Raw genomic sequence first — 22,033 nt, 5'->3', positions numbered from 1 at the left:
TGTGATTTCGGCTACAGCTTAGGTTCGTTTGTTGTTTGATGGCCAGCAAACACGAAGGATTTATGCTAACCTTGATTATGACAGATTTATATTCTACGATTTTAATATTTTCTTTCGATTTAGACTTTAGTTTTAGTTAATAGATGTATTAACTAAAATCAATCTTACTAAGACGAATATTCAGTTTTAATACTGAATCGTATTATGACATGTCGATAATATTCACTATTTTGCGTAATAGAAACAATATAATTTACTACGCTATCGACATTGTAAATAATGTATTTTTTGGCAAATTTCACTAATACTCATGCACTAAAACATATAATTACTATTTTTAATATTTTAATATAGACACTTATATAAACTTTTGAAATGTAAAATTTTTTGTTACTACTAATGAACGTTTTATTACAAAGTTAATATATCACAGAATACACTAATTTCTTCTGATATATAATATATATAAATCAATATTAATTTTATTAATTATCACTCATTATTTGATGAGGAATGTAGCTATTTATGGAACATAAAATATACTGTCCAAAATTGGAAACTTTCGAAGTGAATGCCAAAAGGAACGGTCCTAGGGCCAATTACATTTTAAATATTTTAAATAATGTATTATATTAGAAATTAGTATAACTAGGGAATTATTTAACTGTAAACAAAATGGGTCTATCGATGCAACTACCAGGAGGGCGGCAGTTTATCAACCAAAGCCCAATCCGAAGTCTGAGGAAAGGCGGACTTCCATCTGAATTCCTGAATCGTTAGACATGTTTTGATTACAGTAATTAGTGAGTAGGTGTGTAGAGGTTACATATATACATATATTTAATACTGAAACTTAACCAATGAATAGTGTTTAGGGTGTAAATAAATCAATAACTAAATGAATAGATTATTATTATTATTATTATTATTATTATTATTATTATTATTATTATTATTATTATTATTATTATTATTATTATTAATACAGGCGTAAGGTCAATGGTTATTTGTATATTAACACAGAAAACGATAATGGGTTGAAAATTATTTGGAATTAGAAATTTACCTAAAATTGGAAATTTTGAAAAAAGAAGAAAAATAAAGAATTAGTCATGAAAATTAACAAGATTGAAACACTCAACCGATATGTACAAAACATGCAGTAGGTACTTACATATCAGCCATCACTATCACCAATATGTAAAGATAGACCTATGAACTAGGATTTTGACTAGATCCGTCCAATCAACCGAACGATAAGAAAGTAAAGTCGGAACTAAATAGTCCAATCCGATCACGATATACGCGAATAAACGAAAAAATAAAAAATAGAAATAGGTAATCCTAGACGAGGTAGGTAAGGCTAGTTAACAATGCTATAATAAGACAAGAGAGAGGAATACTAGAGCCAAAAACACTACAAAAAGCATAAGCGATAACCTTTAGTAGGAAAAAGAACCATACGTAGTTAATAATAGTAAATAGGTTAAGATAGATAAGTATTGTTAAAAATTAGAATACTTAGATAAAACAATTATTAGTTGCTAGGGAGCATTAGTACTACATGTATAATAAACACAGAAATAGTATGTAATAAGATAATATTTTATAAGCGCATAAATTTTTGCATAATAAAAATAATAACAATTAAGGGTTAAACGGATTATTATAAGCTTAAAGTACATAAGAAAATAGTTTAGAAGTAAATTTGTATGCGTGATAAATCATCTAGAATGTATTAAAGTGAGGCAGGTCATCTAGGTTCGATGCGCGACAGGAACAAAAATATTTTAAAAAAACGGAAAGTAAATGGTGTTGATCACCCATTTATGTAGTTAGAGTATAGTATACGCAGGTCAAACATCTTGTATAAAAATATAAGAACTTATTAATATGAAGAAAATATTGAAAATTCCTTTACATTCAAAAGTTCAGAAATAATTATAAAAATTTTCCGTTCAATATTTGATTAATAAAAACAAATAAATACATTAAAATAGAGATTAAGATCATTTAAACAATGTTTCACGATTAAATTACTTTGCTTCTATAATTATAAGTCAGCAGACAGCGAAAACTTATTTATTTACGTTACGTTTACGAATCACTGACTAACAGTGCCATTAGCGGAGAAAAGACGAAGCTTGAAAGACACCTTGAGTCGAGGCTAAATTAATGATGGCTAACTTCGTGGAAGAACACGTCCACTATACACCCACTTTTCACGCCCATAACAATCTTATAGTAACAAAATATGTATTAGATGCCACGAATTAGAGTGAAGTAAATAAATGTTACGAGCATAAAGAATGAAAATATTTAATTATTATATTGAATAAAGGTTTAGAAAACTTAAATATTGCCTTGAAATAAAGTAAAGTTATTTAAAAAGATAACTGTGGGGAATAAAACCGAGCACAATTTTGGTATTGAATATTACGCAGAAAAAAGAGAAAAGTAGAGAAAAGTGCTGTGTAATAAATATGTTTTTAATAACGATAGATTATTGCACGCATTTATAGAAATTAATAGGTAACGTTACACATATAATGCATCGTTTGCATAAGAAGTGTGATGTTCAGATTAGAACAGTAATAGGCCTACCGAAGACTATGTTGTGTATTTACGAGTCAAGTGAGGTAGACACTAGTGGGAAACTATAAATTTTCTATAGTTAAAAAATATATAATATATAAATATCGGTTTTAAAATGAGCCCTTATTCCTACACACATACTCTCCCTCTCTCTCTCTCTCTCTCTCTCTCTCTCTTGCAGATAGAACCGGAAACATGGGCTTCAATAATCTGTATTTAATACTAGTTATCACTGTTTCAGGAATTTTACTATTAATTGTGACAATAAGTATATTTTATATTTTATTTAAAGTAAGAAAGATATAACGAAAGCAAGAAAATAGGAATAGTTATGGTGAAGATATAGAGTTTAGAAGCACATCTAATTTGTAAAACATAAGCGATTTAAATACTCACTGCAAGCATTATTTATCTACACCAATATACACTGAAGTGAATAAACATAGGCTAAAATCTTCAGACACCAACACTAATAAACTTATTACACAAGAAATTCACACACCAACACTTCACAAGATAAGACCTCCAGATCGAAATGCGGTATTTGGTGACATTTTATCTGTGATGATTCAGATAGGAAAGCATACTCACAATACCGAAAAGACATTAGTAAACCACAAAAAGAAGGCATAGCATGGCACAATATTCGCGATACTCAGCCGGAATCGGGAGGTACGAACAATTCCAAGGAAAAACATGAAACGAATGAAAAATCTGTTCGAACAGTAAATAATACCAAGGAATACTTTATTCCTTGTGAAATCATTATTTCGTAGTTAAAATTTCCCATATTTAACGGAAATTCAACGTAAACACGGACACGAACTGCAAGATGTTTCACAGACCGACGCTATACTGGAGAGCCACGTTGAACTTAATTTTAACCGAGAAGTTGAATCTCGCGGATTCAGCAAAAATGTGCAAGGTTAAAACAGTAGCAATCCCCGCTAAAACTGATTGTCATGGTGTGCATAACAGTGGCGGATGTAAAGTATGTTTAGTTTATTGTGTGTGGAAACAAAACATAACAAATTAGTGAAATAAATATAATAGTGCGTGTTGTATATAAGGTGGTGAATAAAAATGCTGTTTTGTTTTAAAAATATATAGTGACAAGTGTGTATGGAAAATAGTTAACCATGCCGCGACGAATTATGGAAAAGCACAATAATTGCTGTAACATGGCTAGACTGCTGATAGATTTTCTGTATTCAGCGATTGGAAATTTCCATAAAAAATTATCCTTGGTGAAGAGACTGCTAAAGATGACTTGCAGAAATCACTGAACAGTCATACAGCGGAAATTTATTACAGAATTAATATGTAATATGAAAAGTGTAGAGCGGTAGAAGTTAAGGCTGCAATCAACAGGTGGAGCGTGAATGCTGAATAGGAGGCAGAATGGAATATTTCAACTTCGAAATATTAGTCAAAGGACTTAAACTATGAAAATGATAATAATGAAGCAAATAAAAATGTATATTTAGTGTATAATTATCTAGTAAATTTTATTATGAATATGCATATATGTTTGACATTAGGTTCAATATATGAAAAAAGAGAATAATAGTATATTTTACAGGAATTTTGGAAATATTTTAATGGTGCAGGTATTGTTTATATTTCAGTTAAATTTCTAAATAACACACACACACACACACACACACACACACACACACATATATATATATATATATATATATATATATATAGTGAATAGAGGAATGTTAGATTATCCAATACTTAAGAGCTTGTAGGAGATATGGAAATTATATTTACATTTTAATATGTTCAAGATATTTTGAAACAGGATTAACGCAATATGAGATGTCTTATAACACATTTTGTGTTATAGTAATAGCAATATGTCATGTTCTATATTCTACTTTAATATTGAAGTTTTTTATATATATATACAGGGTGTTTTTAAAATCGACCTCCTCTGAGATCTAATGAGGTCAGCGAAGCAGCCTCTATTTAGGAGAGGGCCGTGTAGCCCAGCGCACATATTCTAGTATTTATTTGGTTTAATTTTCGATCTTAATTTAATCATTTTATGGTCTAGTAAAATTAGGAAATTATTCATCGAATCATTTCAGTAAAACGATATTACGAAAGAATTGGATAACAAAAACCATTACATAAACACATTACACCGTAGTCAGTTTAATGTAATAGTTATATAACTTTGGTATTGAGGAAAACACAATTTGGCGAATTCTTATAATTGTTATAAATGAGAACAAGAATTTAAAATACTCATTACTTGAAAGAATTAAAGAAATTTAATGTCATGAAATCTTGTAAAATATTTGTTAACATTGACACAATTTCGAGTACGTCAAAACTGTCAGCATCGCTGACACAGGCATTCTGGAGATTGTAATCGCTGATCGACAATGAGGAAACTGAGAAGTCGAGAGAACTTCAGAAAGTCAGAATCTTACGAGAAAGAACTAACACCACGATATTCACCAAAAAGAATTAGACCAGGATGACAGAATCGTTCTAAGTGAACTTGAAATTGTTTAAAGTATATTCCCCATTGGTACCACGGAGAACCGAGAACTCACGAATGGCCGTCAAAGGACTCCAACTCAGGACACCTAAGACACAAGGAGAACGTCGAGCCCGCTGACCATCCAGGACTGAGACTGCAGAGCTTTACCATCATCTCTAGGAAGGAGGACTCCACAGGTATGTGTTTCTTTTGTCAGCGATACAATGTTTGGAAATGCCGTACTTGAGATCTGGCAGGAATGACTTACCCGAACGTTAATCACAAACACACTACACTATAAACCACATTTCAAATCTAAAATACATGAACATATCTTTGTTAAATTTGATTTATTATTTCAATCATTTACCTCTCGCATAATTTATATTATTCGAGACATATTATTGATGCTTTCATATATATATTATTCATGCTTTCCATGATACATTTCTATCTATGCCACTGATCAGTATTGCACTAATTATTGCATTTGGGAAGTTCATAATTATTATAATGTGCGCTTTAGATTTTATCATTTCATGTCTATACTATTATATAAAAGTGACTCACTCATCAACATAAAGGCCGTACTACTATAGCTAGAAACTAAATTTGGACATGAAACCCCCTGCCATAAAAACAAGTGATAAAATGGGATTTTTTAAAAAATATGAAGCTAACAAAATTCTGTCGCTTTTTGTGGTGGTCTGTTTTTTAATTGGTCCTCACACCGTGAGGTTGAATGCGAATGGAAACCAGGCGAAGGGCTGTTGTTGGTGTGGGTTTTTCAAACATACTACCTGGTTGTGGCAGTTCAGTTACATCGTGAATTTGCGTAAGGACAGAGTGAACATTGGACCTCCACAGAGCGTCATAAGGGGGTCTATGCTGTACAAGTTCAAAGTGGGTTCAAAAGTCGCTGCAGCGGAGCAGAATATATGCTAGGCCTTTAGTGAGGGTGTTGTGACTACGCGGACAGTGCAGTGGTGGTTTGACAAGTTTGAAGACGGTAACGAGACATTCGAAAAACCGGAAGACCATATGCCGGAAGACCATCCTGTATAAAATGAAGATCTTCAGGCAGCAATTAAGGCGAACAGTGGCCAGACATGTGAGGAATTGGGACTACAATTCAGTGAATGAAGTAAAATGTATCCGATACAAGTAGCAAGTATAACAAAAGGGCCTAAACAAACATAATAGAAATAGAAGACAACAAATATTTTTGCATAGCTTGTAAATCATTTGCGACACAATGAAAGAGAATGTACCAGCTGCTTCTGCTTTGCCACTTCTAGTAGATGTGAAAATTATGAAATATTTATAATTGCAAATGCAATGAATAATTTAGAGTAGTTGTAAATGTAGGTTTAGTTTTAATTTGATATATAAGTACACTTTTAGTTACAAACGTATAAAGACTAATTAAAACATCTTCTTTAAATCCTCTTGAGCATAAAATAATTTGAACGTAGTATTTTCCGTAAAATATATTTATATATTTTTGTATATAGAAAGCTTTAAAAGTGAAAACTGCGCCCATAGTTAAAATTTGATCTACTTCTATTGCATTCAAATTCTTCTGATTGTTGTATAGGAACTTACATAAGTACCTGGACCCTTGACTGTTACAATTACTTGGGGTCCAGGTCGTTATGAATTGTGTGAACGCCCAGACAGATGCAACCCAACTTACATGTAATTTCTCTCAGCCCTGACAGCAGTTGGTAACCCTGATCCAGGTGTTTATGCAGGTAAAGTTGTAAAGTAGGTGACTAACGAAACAGTTCCCAATTCTAAGGTGAATCTCTATGGCTCGGATCATGTTTTCCAAAGAACACCATATATTAATCTCAATATTGCTGTTTATGTAATGTATTATTTCTTTATATATTGTCTCTTTAGAGAACTAAAATACTAACCACGCATGCATCAGGAAATGCGTGAAAGTAGCTGAAAATATCAAATTTAGAAAAACTGGTGGAAATAAGTTTGTAAATGATTACCTCCATTGAGAGACCTTCTCCAATTCTCCTCCTTCCAACATCTTTTTCTTTTTGGAGGAGAGAAAGTCTTGCTTGTCACACTTAGTATGTATTGAAATTGAAATTGAAACATTTGAAAAAGTCTAAACCTGACTGGGATTCAAAACGGGCTCCACCGAATAGAAGTTCAATACGCTAAACACTTACTTACCGCGTCACTTCAGTTTTTATCTAAACTATTAGCTAGTTAAAATCGTTCGCAGGTAAGACTATACAAAATACTAACGCTCGTATAAAAAGACTTTCCTTATGAGTATCACAATGACTTACTCGAATACGAAACGTTCTTCAATTTGAGAGTACCTAATCGTTTTTACCTGCTCCCGATTTACATTACCACTATTCTTCCTCGTCGTGAATCCTAATTTCCAAAGAAGAAAAGCATTTGTGCCGATCCCAAGAGTTTCAGTAGTCGCACGCTACTCTAGCCAGCTGTTTGAAGTTGGTCAAGTAAAATGTACACAAAAATTTGGGCAGGAGAACAGAACTTAACCAACCCCTGCGGGGCTTCTAAATCATTCCTAGTAGTAATAGTAGTAGTAGTTTAGTATTCTAGTAGTAGTAGTACTAATAATTATACTACTAGTATGGTCTGTATAGTAAACCTGCAAATTTAACGTGTTACGAAAATTTTTAAAAAATCGGTAAATCACTTTTTCGGGTATTACCTTTAATCTTCCTTTAATGAAAAAAGTGTTACGAAAATTTTAGAAACAAAAAGTCCTTGGGCAGGGTTTTAACCCACGGCAAAATGGATTTTCATTACTAAGATGCTGCGCTAACTCGCTCGACTACGTGGGCCTATTTATTTTCCCTATATGTATGTCATGACTCTTGATAACCGATATGAATCGGCCAGTATCACAGGATATCTGAAATTCTTCGAATCCGCGAAAATGCAAGCCGGCAAACATTATTTTCTCATTCTTTGAATTCCATCAATACATGTAGAAAAAGAAAGTTCTATTTTTATCTTCCGTAACTAATAGTTTATTGTTCTCCCTTTGTATGATGAATTTGTGGTAAATTGGCAAATTATGAAACTCGTATATCAGAGACATGGGTTCGAATCCCGTCGTGATAATTATTTTTTTCTTAATTGGAAGGTATTGGTTACGTAATTGATTTTGCAATACTGTTATTTCTTTATTATTATTATTATTATTATTATTATTATTATTATTATTATTATTATTATTATTATTATTATTATTATTATTATTATTATTGCAAAGTCGAGACTTGGCAACATATGTTATATTTTATGTATTTTCTTATGGTATTGAAAGTCTTTTTGTTGAATAATCAACACACTCCATTGTAGGGGGTTTGGGGGAGGGGAATATTATCCTGTTGTTTTTGATTGTTTACTTGCACTCTAAACCAAACATGGATACTGCATTTCACCTTTATGTATCTACGGAAAGTATCCTAAAGGTTTTGGTGATCATAAGAGTGTAAGTGAATAAGTGATGAGATCAATAAGCTTTACGTATTAACAACATTTTGAGTATCAGGTTGCCAGAAAAGTCATGACATATTTTAATAAAATGTGACAAATGATGATTTGCGGATACACTAGAGCTATTCGGATCATGCAATACTTATGTCATGAATAGTTAAGATGTTGAGCGTTTTATGTATTAATATTACTCTTTGTTTAGTTTGGTTTTACAGATTTGACCAGAGATGGAGTGTATCAATGAAAACTTGACCCAAGACCCACTGACGCATCACCCACAGTGACCCACTATGACCCACCACACTCTGACACATGACCCACTATGACCCACCACGCACCATGACCCACTCAGACCTAGCACCCACCACGACCCACTCTGAACACCACCCGCCATTAACCATTGACCCACCATAACGAATCGTGATCAATTGATTGATTGATTTTTGAGTTTTACGTCCCGTTCAACAGCGAGGCTATATGAGACGTGGACCTACTGATTAACGTGGAATCGGAACCACATGAGCTCCAGCCGGGAATGAATCGTGATCAACTCTGACACATGATCGACGGCCTCTTCTCTACCGACTAAAGAGTTTATACTTGTAATGAAAAAGTATGTCAAATTCTAACTAATCGGAGTTTTAATTTCTACGGTCAATCGCTCAAGCACCGCTCTGTTACAATAACGATGGATCTTACCTTTACCATATAAAATGGTATAGCGTTTGTCATGGGCAAAATTACAATGAATTTCAATTAAAGTATCATCATCTAATTACTTCCATGTGGAATTATCGATATTTTCAGTGAAAAAACGGATGAAATTTGAAAGTCACAAATCAAGGTAAATAGACCAACATAAGAAGCTTACTTTACCAATTTTTTGTCTATTTTTCTCACAACTTTATGGGTTGATTGCCCTCTGCTCTAAGCGCTCCATATAATAAACAAGCTTCAGCAATTATTATAAAGCGCACGCTAAGTAAAATGGATATATAATGAGAAACACTCAGTTTTTTGTTGAGTTGATTTTGAGTATAACGGCCCTTTCAGCAGCGAGGCTATATGAGACGTAGACCTAAGGACTAACGTGAATCCGAACCACATGAGCTCCCGCCGTGTTCTTTCCCAATATTGTTTTTCAGTGAATATCAACCGTTTTCGATTATTTTTACAAACTAACCTACTATCTATTTACCATCAAAGTACACCCCTCCGCATCAAGGAGAACGTTAAGACATGTTAGGGCAATTTATGTTCATTTTCCATAAAGAGTTAATATACTGAATTTTAGCTCTGTAAGTTTAAGTACTTGTGAGATACTCAATTTATTTCGCAAATATTCCGATCATCACTATCCCTTAGGATATTATTATAATGAACACAATATGATAATATCCCAGCTTGGATTAAGGCCTAACTATATACCAAAAGCAATTTTATTTGACTGCAATTTCGCCGTGATGATTAAGCACACATAGTTACATTCAATTTTTGAAAATAATAACTTATGTATTACAGTGATTCAAGAATGTATTTTTTGTAGTAGTTAGGTTCTCTAAAACTCACAGGCGTGTGTCTCGAAAGCAAAGTAGTAGTACTTGTCCTATTACTATTATTACAATTACAAATATCAATATCCAAAAGGCCTCAACTTCTTTTTTCACTTAGAGATAAGTAAACAGAAACAAACGAAAAAGGGAAATGGAGACCTGGAAAGTAAAACATAGACAAATTGACCAGTGTTCAGAAGCAAATTTTTAAATCATGATCGACCTACTCATAGGAGCTAAATACTCAGTTCTGGTAAGGTGGAGTTATCCGTTTCTCGCCACGAAGCATAAATATAGCAAAAATCAAGTGTCTGTTACTGGCTGTCTTCGTGGCCGAGCACACTAGCGCAATATACCAATAATTGCTTTCAGGGTGGGTCCAAACACAGGCCAAGGAAAGTTTTTTATTTTTATATGTTATTTTTAAATTTTTCAAAACATTTTTCATTAAAATATTATGAAGAAAATATTCAAAAAATGATTACGTTACGTGTGCAGTTTTGCTATAAGAATCCTATAAGTAGTAGGAGGAGGAGGAAGAGGAGAAGGAGCGGGTTATAAGCCCCACAGGGCTAGTTTTGTTCCACCTTGACTACCATGATAAAAATTTAACTTCAACTGCTTCTTCAATATTCTTCTTCCTCAATTCCAACAGTGACAATTGTCTTTTATTACTACTATAATACACAACACATAAACCAGAAAGTTTGGAAAATCGCAAGCAGCAACGAATCAGAGACAGGTTTTTAGTTTCTATGGCTAGGGTCGAGGGTGAAAAAAATATGGTGTTCAGAAGACTTTGTCTACAATGCAGTGAGCTGTGTATAGGCGGGTCAGAATGGGTCATAGTGAGTGGTGGGTCATGGTGGTTGATGAGTCGCACTGGCTCACATCCTGTTGACCCACAACTCACTGACCCACTCAGAAATGTCGAACCATTTGACCTACTGACGCACTACAAATCTGGCTACACGTAAGATGAAAATCATAGACCAAAAATTGCATGTTCACCATATTTTATTACTTAGTTCAGGTAAGGGAAGAACGCGCGAATACTGTTTGAAATTTTTACTATCGTCATTGTTTCTTTGTTTCCTTAACGACAGCACCTCCGAACATATGAGTTGTCAATTTAAAGCTGAATTCTCTGCACTATTCCTTCTGCATAATACTTTACTATTTTATCATGAATGAAATCAGAAAGTTTACCATTATTTCACTGCAATCGTAAAAGTGGGTAAACACTGAATTCACTACGCATTCATTTTTTCTTCTTCCAGAACAGTGATGTCTTTGAATAGTGGCTTAAGCGTTATTTTCGTTATGTTCCTGACGCCGGTTCGATTGCCGCTGTGGCAATTCAGGAATTTTTTATAATTTGCAATATTGATACTTCTGATGTATACTAACATGAAAAATATTCTATTTCCCTGACTCTAAGAGTTTAGAAGTCTTCCTTCAGAGGTGAAATGCCAACGACACAAAATTACGTCATCCTATCAACCTTTATTCGTAACTGTCTGGGAGGTAACGTGTTTGGACAAAAACTGATGAATACATAAGGGCTAAAGACGTCCCTACTGCTGTAGTATCGGCCATAAATGAGTTCCAAGGAATTGTTCCTAGCTGTGCACAAATTACAAGAAGTGATGGAACTTATAACACTACTCACTCGAATGATTCTTTTTAAGATGTCACCTCAACTTTCTACCAAGAAGAAAGGCGAAACGAAATGCATTTCTGTTATCAGCTAACAAATATTTATATTCCATTTCTTGTTGTAATAAAATGATAATTTTATCTGTAAATCTATAAACGTAATAATATTATTGCGTTCATGTTTAAACCTAAGAGACATCTGACATACTATATATCTTTTCTGTTCCTATGAATACCTTCGACTATGTTACTTTTTCTTTCCTTCGGTGATAATAATAATAATAATAATAATAATAATAATAATAATAATAATAATAATAATAATAATAATAATAATAATAAAATAATATAATTACAATACAAACTAAATAAACATTATCTTCTCATTCATAAAAAATAATAATTGCCACGTCCGGATTTTAATCCTGGTAGCAATTGTATTTTCCTCTTCTCACAATTCCTAAACCAATCGACCCAACCGGAGTGTTGTTCGCCTCTGGCACCTCATGTCCTTTTGACGTACTCCAAAGACTACAGGGACACGAACACAGAAATACTAAGGATAGTTAAAATTACGACCTTAGTCTTCAAAGGAATTCACCCCCTAGTGGATTGCTCTTTATGAACAGAAGTCGAACGCCCGAGATCACTCGGCTAGGGCTACCGGCTCAATTTGTCATAAAGTCCTCATATGAATATAAGAAAATAAACAAGTAGTTATGGAACATAAACACAGAACTGTCTATTTGTTCAACGTGTTTCAAAGAATGTGAAAATAATTACTGTCGTCCTTTCTTCTTTGGAAATTATAAGTTATGGCAAAGACGAAATTTAATGTAAAGTGGGACCATCACTGCAACCGATGACGTAGTCTCAACTTGAAGAACGTTTCATGATATTTTCCTCATTGAGCAACGTCTATTTAACTTGTTTTTGGGTTAAATAAAGAAATCTCGAGTAAGTCATTAAGACACTCACACAATCTATGGTATCTTGTTTATATTTTGTATGAGACTGTTCTGTAACTTCTACTCTTTAGACCCGGGTTCGATTCCGGCCAGACTGAAACTTTTTCAAGTGTTTCAATTTCAATGCATAGTCAGTGTGACAAGCAAGATCTTCTCTTCACTAGAAAGAAAAAATGTTGGAGTAAGGAGAATTGGAGAAGGTCTGTCAATGGGTACAGTGATTTACAAAATTTTTTCCGTCAGTTGTTCTAGATTTGATATTTTCGTCTACCTTCAAACATTTTCCGATTCATGTGTAATCTGTGATTTTATTTCTTTGAATATAGAGTAAATAATGAAATAATACATTACATACACAGCAACATTGAGATTAACATATGATGTTCATTAGACAACACGCTCTGAATCAGAAAGATTGATCTCAGAATGGAGAAATGTTTCGTGCGTCATCTACTAACAATTTTACTTGCATAAAGACTTGACTCAGTGCTACCAACTGCTGTTAGTGTCGAGATATGTTACGTGTAAGTTAGATAGCATGTGTGTAGGCGTTCTCACAACTGCAAATGTCCTGGACTCCAACTAATAGATTTATAACAGTCAGGGGTCCAAGTAGTTATGAAAGTAGTTGTACCAATTAATTATGCGGTATTTCTTTTCTATAGCAACGACACAAACTGTAATTGAAGCAAGCACAAGTCCTGAATATCGTTGCCATTTTCTCATTAACATTTGAAGGACCTGTGGAATTTGTTACTCCTAGAGAAACAGATAAATTTATTCATCCTGTATATCATTATTTTTATGTACATTGTAAAATTACAAAACCTGATGATACAAATTTAGATGTTGATGATAATGTTGCACCGGTAAACAATTTCTTACATACATTATTATACAAATTAATATTTCATTAACTTATCAAGTAATTAGTTATTGATTTCGATCTTATCTTCATCGCGCATGCAGTTGAAGATTAAATAATTCTTGTGATGCTTCTCAAACATATTTTGCATGTGCAATTCAGCTTTAAGATAGAGCAAAGCAATTTAGCAATTAATTTATACTACTGCTGTTTGTAAGACACGTACAATAGGGTAAAATAACAGGAAAAGTTTTGAAATATATGGACGTTTGATACTGGTATTGTAAGTTTAGATCGTTCCACGTAAGATTCCACGTAAAATTACACCACAGTAAATATGCTTTTTGCTTGATGTCTGCTGAAAATACAAACTATAAATGTACACTTGAGGAAGTACGTTTTCGCGCACGTCAAGCTGCTTTGCCTATGCAATTAAATTCACAAATGGTGTCGGAAATGGCAAATTACTTGTAACAAGTTCTTATACTCTACTCAGAGAAGTAAACTCCTACATCCTTAATAATCTCTTCTTCGGTAACGCTACTAAAGATTTGGTTACTGGTTTCATCTCTAATAGAGTCTTTAATGGGATATCACATCTTAATCCTTATGACTTCCAAAAATTTAAGTTAACAAATTGCAACTACAAGTTTGTTCAAAATCATTTAATCCAAATCCCCTGACCTTGGAATTTCGAAACGATTTTTACCTTATAAATTCCTATAATTTGATTTCAGGTACTAGAATATATTATCAAAATTACACTCATACTGTTACTCTTGATACATATCCACACGGTTATGCTTTCATTCTGTCTTGTATACGTACTTTAGGTGACAATACTTGGGACGCTGTACGTGATTCCCTTGCAAATTTAGAAGAACCGTTTTCAGAAATTTGAAACTTACCAGTTACATGAACTCTGTATGCACAATTTGATTCCTTAGCGCAGAGAAATAAAGATATAATTATTTATTCTGATAACATGTTCTAATTGAGTCAGTTTAGCAGAACGAGATTTATCGTACGCTTCTCGGCATTTCATGATAATAACGAAGTTTTGTTGTAACAGAATTACTTGCTTTAAATTCTGACGTTCCTATCGTTCAAAATTGGATATTTAAACTTGCATATTCTTTAAATGCCTATCTTAATCCAAATATTTTAGCTACCACATATATGATATTAACTGGCATGAGTGCGATGTAGAGTATTCGCATCTTAATCAGATACTTCAAAACATTTGTCAAGTAGTACTACAAACTACAATTACGAATAAACTAAAAAGTGTTTTCTTCGTGAAATTCTTCAAAAAGTTGTTACAAATTTAGAGTTAATAGAATGTCCAAATATACTTCATAGGGATTCCACGTTCACAAGTTTGTCGATCATGGCACACCCTTTTCAGCAGTATAGGTGTAGCAGAGAGCAGTGTACATCGGGCGTTACTGTATTCTGAATATGTGAAAGTGTATGGTTATGTTTTATACGTGAATAACAGTGATAATTGAAAATACTATTTATCTCGTATATTGGTGAGATGCTACTAATAGATAGACTGGTGCAAGTGTTAAGGAAATTTACCCGCTTGACAAACTTCCCATGACTGCGTGACCTCCAGCTGGTCTCGTTATTAACCTGTATATATCGAATTCAGGTGTATAGCATTAGGTTGCAGTTTACATGAATGAAAATGAGCAAAACATTTCTTTCGATAGTCTTGCCACGGACATTCCAAAAAATAAAATCTTTCTATATAAAAATACTAAAATATCTGTTACAAATAATACAACTTATCACCTGCTACAATAATAATACTTATCAAGATGATGAATCCGTGTTGTGCAGTTATGTGTGTTATTCTCTATACATTATATGATTTGTAACCGATCATTCGAAAAATGTTTAAGAAGATACATTTGAAAAAGCGAACTTTTAGAAAAGAAAATGAAATCAGTTTTGAATATTTTATCTTAATTGCAATTTTTATTTTATTAATTTATTTTATCTACAAGTTGTTTACACAATTTGATTCACAATTCCTGCATTTTATTTACAACTCCTAAAAAGAAGAAAAATAATTGCAACCTAGATAAAGCAATAATTAATGCTAATGATCGTTCGTATTTCCAATTGTTGTTCATTACGATATGCATATCCTGATTTATTTACAACATTTGCATGAAAAGAACAACAATCGTTAAAAGTGTTTGCACATAATTCGTTAACAGATTTCTCCAAACAGATTTCTCTTAATCCAAACAGATTTCTCAAAAACTTTACCTTAAAATGTTGAATTATTTACATCTATTTGGTATACAAGGTTAATTACGCGTGATACAGTGTATCCGTTTTTGTAATTCCAGTTTAATCCAAGTAAACTAAATATATACCAATCGACTTTTTGACAACTTAATAATAAGTTATATTTTATTGCGATTTTCCAAACAATGGAAATTTACTGTATCGCCGAATGTTAAACGAATTTCACGAATTATAAATTTATCGGATAATATCCTTGAATATCAATAATGTACTGATTTACGCATTGTAAAATTTTGCATGAACGCTGTATAAAAAATACAATTTTTCTAACACATTATGTATTTTTAATAGATCACAAGCTTACGCATAAAGTTTATAAATGAGATTTCACTATCTTCCTGTTCAAAAAGTTCCACAAGAGTTTTAGCACGGGATAGATACTTCAAGGCAATATTTAATTTGCACGAATCGCTGAAACACATGAAACACTGTAATTATTAAAACACATTTTAACTCGATGTGTCCGATTACTTTCTGCCTTTTCTTAATAAAACTTCCACTGATTCCGGGAGATAGCCCGCTTCACTTACTTGTTAGTAATGCTCAATAAGCGTCATAAATTTTTCTCTAATTAATTATCCAAAATATGTGCATTTTCATACACGTTAAATATATCATCTTCAATACTTCGACTTGCAAGTATACTAAAAGCACGGATTTCCAATGACTTCGGATCTACATATATACAATCATGAGAACAAATCATGATAAACATCCAGTCTACATTCATCCCATATTGATCGGTCATCAAAATACTACTTTTCAATAGCGTCCTGTATACATTCAGGTTCCATAACTTGAACCACGATTACAGCTTTTCCGACAAATTATAGTCGGGGATTACGGAGCTGTTGACGATACTATAGATGACGGTATTTCTCTGTGCATATCATCTAATTCCTGTTCTGGAGATCCGTATATTTCTTTTTCGTCATAAATATCGGTCCACGGTTAGTAACAGTTTCGTTAGCTTGCACGTTCTCAAAAGACTCCATGATGTGTCTATATGTAAAATTTTCCAAATAGCTCTATGTAAACGATTTTCAACATCAAACAACTTTCAAACTCGCAAGATATTCACGTGTAAGGTTTCACAAGCGACAGGGCTATTACCCTATGCATAACATGTTTCATCACAACATGGCCGATTGCATTTGCATCGTAGTTATTCTAGCTATAACAAGGTCATTGTCCTATATACATAGAATGATACAAGTTTCAACGCAGTAAGGTATCATCATCCCTGTCTGTTTCAAAATACGAGAAAACTTAGTCAGTTCAGCGTGTCCGTCAGAAGCAGACATCAAATCACAGCGCTCCTCATTATAGTTCACCCTTATAAAGAAGAGTATATTATTTGTACGTACCAATAAAAATAAAGTATTGTTAGGTTATTCTCATGTGTCAGTAGAAAGTCTCGCATGAATAAATATATTGTCCAACCTTTTTATTTTTTACACCAAAGCCTTTGCTGGCCTAACCAATTAAAAACGTTCTGGGTTCTTGATTAATGTTGTGTACTACCCAGGGGTGATAGGGACCATTCCATGGGCCACCTAAGTGATATTTTTCACCCCAATTAATTTTCCAACATGGTGATATTAGTAGTGAATGTATGTATGCAATAGTAAACTTAGAATTGTCCCCTCCAAAAATCTGATTTGAAATGTGACTTTTGGGAAAAAATGTGATGATTTGTGTCGGATTGCAACAAAGGAAAGTGAGATGAAATTGAAGTTCCCCCAGAATGAGTCTCAAATCTACCCGTCTTCCATTCTTGAAGACAACTCTGCTCCCTGATCATCCACAGCATTGTTTTACAACTTCACAATTATTTTGATCATCACTTAACAAAAAAGGAAAAAAAGCAGGAAACCGTCTTACTTGTCCGCCCCCCCCCCCAATGTTGAAGACAGATTTTCTCCGTTGATACTATCGATAAAGAAATAATCGTTTCGATACGTCCTCTTGATTTTCATTGAAATATTGAAAATATTTTGTTCGGTATACAACTTTTAATAATGAATGAATGAAAAAGACAAACTAGACTGGAGCAGCATTTGATTACAATATGAGTTAGGAAATGAACACATGCGTGAAAGTAAGTTAATATGTTTCGCCATAAAATAAATTTCATTCTGTTATGTGTAATGCCAATTTTCAGGTTCTTGACGTATTACGGATTTTTCACCTAATAGAAAGGTCCACATGGACGACACATTCAGAGTCAACTATTATCTTAAGCAATCTCTAGAATAACAAAGTTATTACTTAAAAAAGAAAAGAAAGGTTTGTTGTTACTTTTCTCTGCTCTACTTCTCACTATTACAAGTGTTTGCTATATGGTATAAAACTGTTAGTTTTTTTTTTATTTTTTAATGTACGCGTAAAACACTAAAATAAATAAATAATATTCTCCATCCCATTGGTGCGGAAAATGCTACTCAGAAACTGCAAATTACGACGCAGATTTAAACTTGCTTCGCAATGCTGATGAAAAAGTAATTTTAAAAATGTATGTATTTGTGCTTCTACTAGGAAATTACTAGTCCCTATCATGACGCCTTCTGAACATACCACTGCTTCTCGTAACAGCACTGTCAAGATTTAAGTATGTATATTATGCCATAATAGAAACTAACTTCAAACGTGTATTAATTTGTGTATTATGTTCTAAAAAAATACTGTACTTGCGAGAATCGCATTCTACTACTATAAGTTATCTGGGGAAAATCGTTCTTTTCCACATGGTAGTCAATGAAAGAATAACATAAAATTGCTTCAATGCATTTCAATGTACCATCTCCGCATGTTTCCATTGTTATAAACAGAAAAGCTAATGTAGTCATTTCTAATTGCTAATTTTAAACTACTTAACATTATAAATGTCTGGAGTTACTTCGCTGCCGGTGCTGAAAGATAAAAATAGACGAATAGACAGATAAGTTGAGTACGAGAGTAGGCCTATAGGCTTTAGAAGTCACAGTTCGGTCTTTGGAATGGAATTTCTCATATGTAAATTGCTAGCTATTACAGATTTTACGCTTACAGCCATCTTAACCCATAAAACACATCGTTAATTACTACTATTTGGTTGCTGTGTTAAACTATGATTTAAAATTTTTTGTAAGCTCTTTTCCTAATTTACCAAGTTTTCCGAATACCGAATTTTTCCGAGATCCGATATCTTTCAGAATTCCAGAATTTTTCTAGAATATGGAATTTTTCCCGATTACGGAGTTGTCCAATTTTAATTTCCGCTTGCCGGAATATGAAAATCCCGGATTTGGACATCTCTAATTTGTGAGTTTAACCTTTTATATAAATACAACTACTCTTTATAAATTGTCACTTCATATTTAAAAAGTAAACATTTACTTGTGTAGCCATACACTTAGTGTTATTTGTTTTGGGGTTACACTATCCTGACACTATTTAATAAGTAAGACCTGGAAAACTAAACGAGTTTTGAGCCAATTTAAAAGAAATAAGAAAAAAAAGTTATTTTCTATTTTTCGTTCTTTTGCTACACATAAAAAAGCAATACCTTCAGACTGTTAACATACAGTTGTATTTTGAATTCTTAATTTAAACTATACATTATAATAGTATCTAATGGTACATTTAAAAATAAACTAAATAAATGCATGGTCATGGTCCTCCGTAAAAGAGATAAACTTTATTTGTGACATGAAAGCTACAAGATGAAGAAATCAGCCATTTTATACATACAGTACCCTGCCATAAGTAAATAGGCATCCAAAAAGTACTTGGTTCATTGCCATGTGCGAACTAGGTCTATTATTGATACAGGAGTTCGTATTTGATTGAACCCCGCTTGGCAGCACGTAAAACTCGAACAGTATGTGACATTGTAAGTTATCAGTTACATCGTACGAGAGGTGATTGTATTCATCACAAAATGCTTGAAGTAATCTTTTGTTTCTAATTTTTTTCGGAACTGTGTGGCAGTTTTTAGAATTTTAGTTGTAGAATACGCCAGATATTTATATAGGATTAATGTCCGGATGACTGTAGCGTTTGAATCATATTTTGCTCTTTCAGCAAGTTGTTACTTTGCCCCAAGATATGGTGGCACTTCATCCATGCCTTCTGTAGCGTCGCGACAGTTCTTCTGTTTCAAAGAAAGGTAGTAACGTATCTTTCAATATCTCGATCGGGCATTGATGTGCCCATCGCAAAGATGACGTTACTATGATCACCTTTCCAAATTGTATCCTATACCATGACACGCCGCACATTTCGCCCCAGTATGGTGAAATTATCGTGAGTATTGATCTGTCGATCACTTTCACACCTAATATCGCTCACTATCCGTCAGGATTGGAAAAATCTACTGTCATAGGAGAATGTAACATCTTACAAAAGGGGTATGACTCGTCGTACACCCATATCTAGAAACAAATTGCGCAAATAAGGTAGTTCACTTTTTTTACCATTTCTTATACTTTTCCATTCACCTTTAGCTAAAGTTGAGTGATGACTAAATGGAGATAATAGAAAGAATTTCCTGTATGAAAATATTCCCAAGAAATTCTACAAAATAATAAAAATATAAACTAAAACCAAAGTTAAGCTTTATTGTGCGTATACTGGCAATCATGTTTTGGAGAGATTTTTCAAGCAATGAAGAGAAAGAAACTGCATATTCGAAAAGAAATAGAGGTGACCGGGTCCGAACTGAACATAGAACTTACAAGTAGTGAATACTGTAAATGAGATCTTTAAATTGTAGAATTCGCTGCAGCAAAACAAAGATGACACTTAAATAAGAAAACCATAGAAAGTCAGAAAAACGAAAATTTTCGTTTCTTTCCCGGTTGGCTCTTTGAAAAAAAAAAACCTTTCCCAAAAAGGCCAGATTTTTTGCATCTCTGAATAGAAGACAAACATAGTAATGAGTAAATGTGTCCGCACCTAATGTTAAACTGTTTCTTACTTATTATATTGCAGTCCGAAATTGTTGTTCTCTTTAGTATTTGCTAAAAATGCTGACCAGGAAACTTGTGGCCTGCAGGGAATTATCATTTTATAAAGTGGGAAATTATTGCAAGTACGCTTAGTAACTTCACACACAGATTCTCAAAATAAAAGATCTTAATTTGCTATATCTTGCATTAGGCAGTAGTTCCACACAGTAATTCGTATTGTAACATGGACCGTTGAGTAATTTCTTTTATGTACTATTAATTTCTATATATTACAGTATGAATAGACAATTGTACAGATTGAGAATATTGAGCGTGACTACAAATATAAAGGTAAGAATTGTATATATTGAAATGAATAAGATCAATCCCTCATTGCCTGAATCCTCTTACTCTATTATGGATTTCTATTATGTACGCTTGTATAAGGGGATTTGCTTCCTTATCCATCGCAAAATAGGTGAGTCTGAGAAGAGGTAGCGAGAAAAGACAGAAAGGTGATAAGATACGATTATGAGCCGAAGACTGAATAGTGCCATTTACCCTGAATATAACTTTAAAATTCTCTGGGGAAATGCATATAAGATATTAGAAAGTGTATATATTGTGTAGATATAATCCATGGATTTTTTATCTTTTTACTTTACCTATGTGTGCCACAAGTGCGTAAGTAACTTCCTTAGATCTGTAGAGATTAGTAATTTCTCTTCCTTGTGAACTATTACAGTCTATAGGCAACTTTTTCAAATAGTGGCATCCACATTTTTAATATGTGCTAAAACTCTTTTCCTATTTTGTAATATTTTTTTCTGTTGAATACAAATTGCTATTTGGAGTCAATTTTCCTATTGATCGAATGAAAATGACTCACCCGAAAACGCCAACAGCCACAGCAGCTTCTCGTAGTGCACGTTCCTGGTCCATTTCAACGAGGGCTTCTGGCCGAATGGTGGCAGTGTTCCGAGGTTGTCTTTCGTTCTGAACCGCTAAGAAAAGAATATTTGATTAAGCTTGAAGAAACAATAAAGTGAATACTTTCCTTACTTTTGGGCATAGTTACATTATACCAAGTGGCATTTACACTCTAAATTTTTTCACGTATTAAATTCTTA

The 22,033-nt window shown here is 33.1% G+C and overlaps 1 protein-coding gene across 3 annotated transcripts in view; it reads right to left on the bottom strand.

The window, feature by feature from the left end:
• Positions 1-22,033, bottom strand: part of Hr51 (photoreceptor-specific nuclear hormone receptor 51) — a 1,106,739-nt gene that overhangs the window by 396,836 nt on the left and 687,870 nt on the right. For all 3 annotated transcript variants that reach the window (XM_081748470.1, XM_081748471.1, XM_081748472.1), the window contains one exon: positions 21,793-21,907. In XM_081748470.1, the coding sequence (XP_081604596.1) occupies positions 21,793-21,907 (115 nt within the window). The remainder of the gene's footprint in view (positions 1-21,792; positions 21,908-22,033) is intronic.

Source organism: Thermobia domestica, chromosome 2 (assembly GCF_964235325.1).
Source record: "Thermobia domestica chromosome 2, izTheDome1.hap1.1, whole genome shotgun sequence".
NCBI lineage: Eukaryota > Metazoa > Arthropoda > Insecta > Zygentoma > Lepismatidae > Thermobia > Thermobia domestica.
This window is presented reverse-complemented; position numbering and strand designations above follow the sequence as displayed.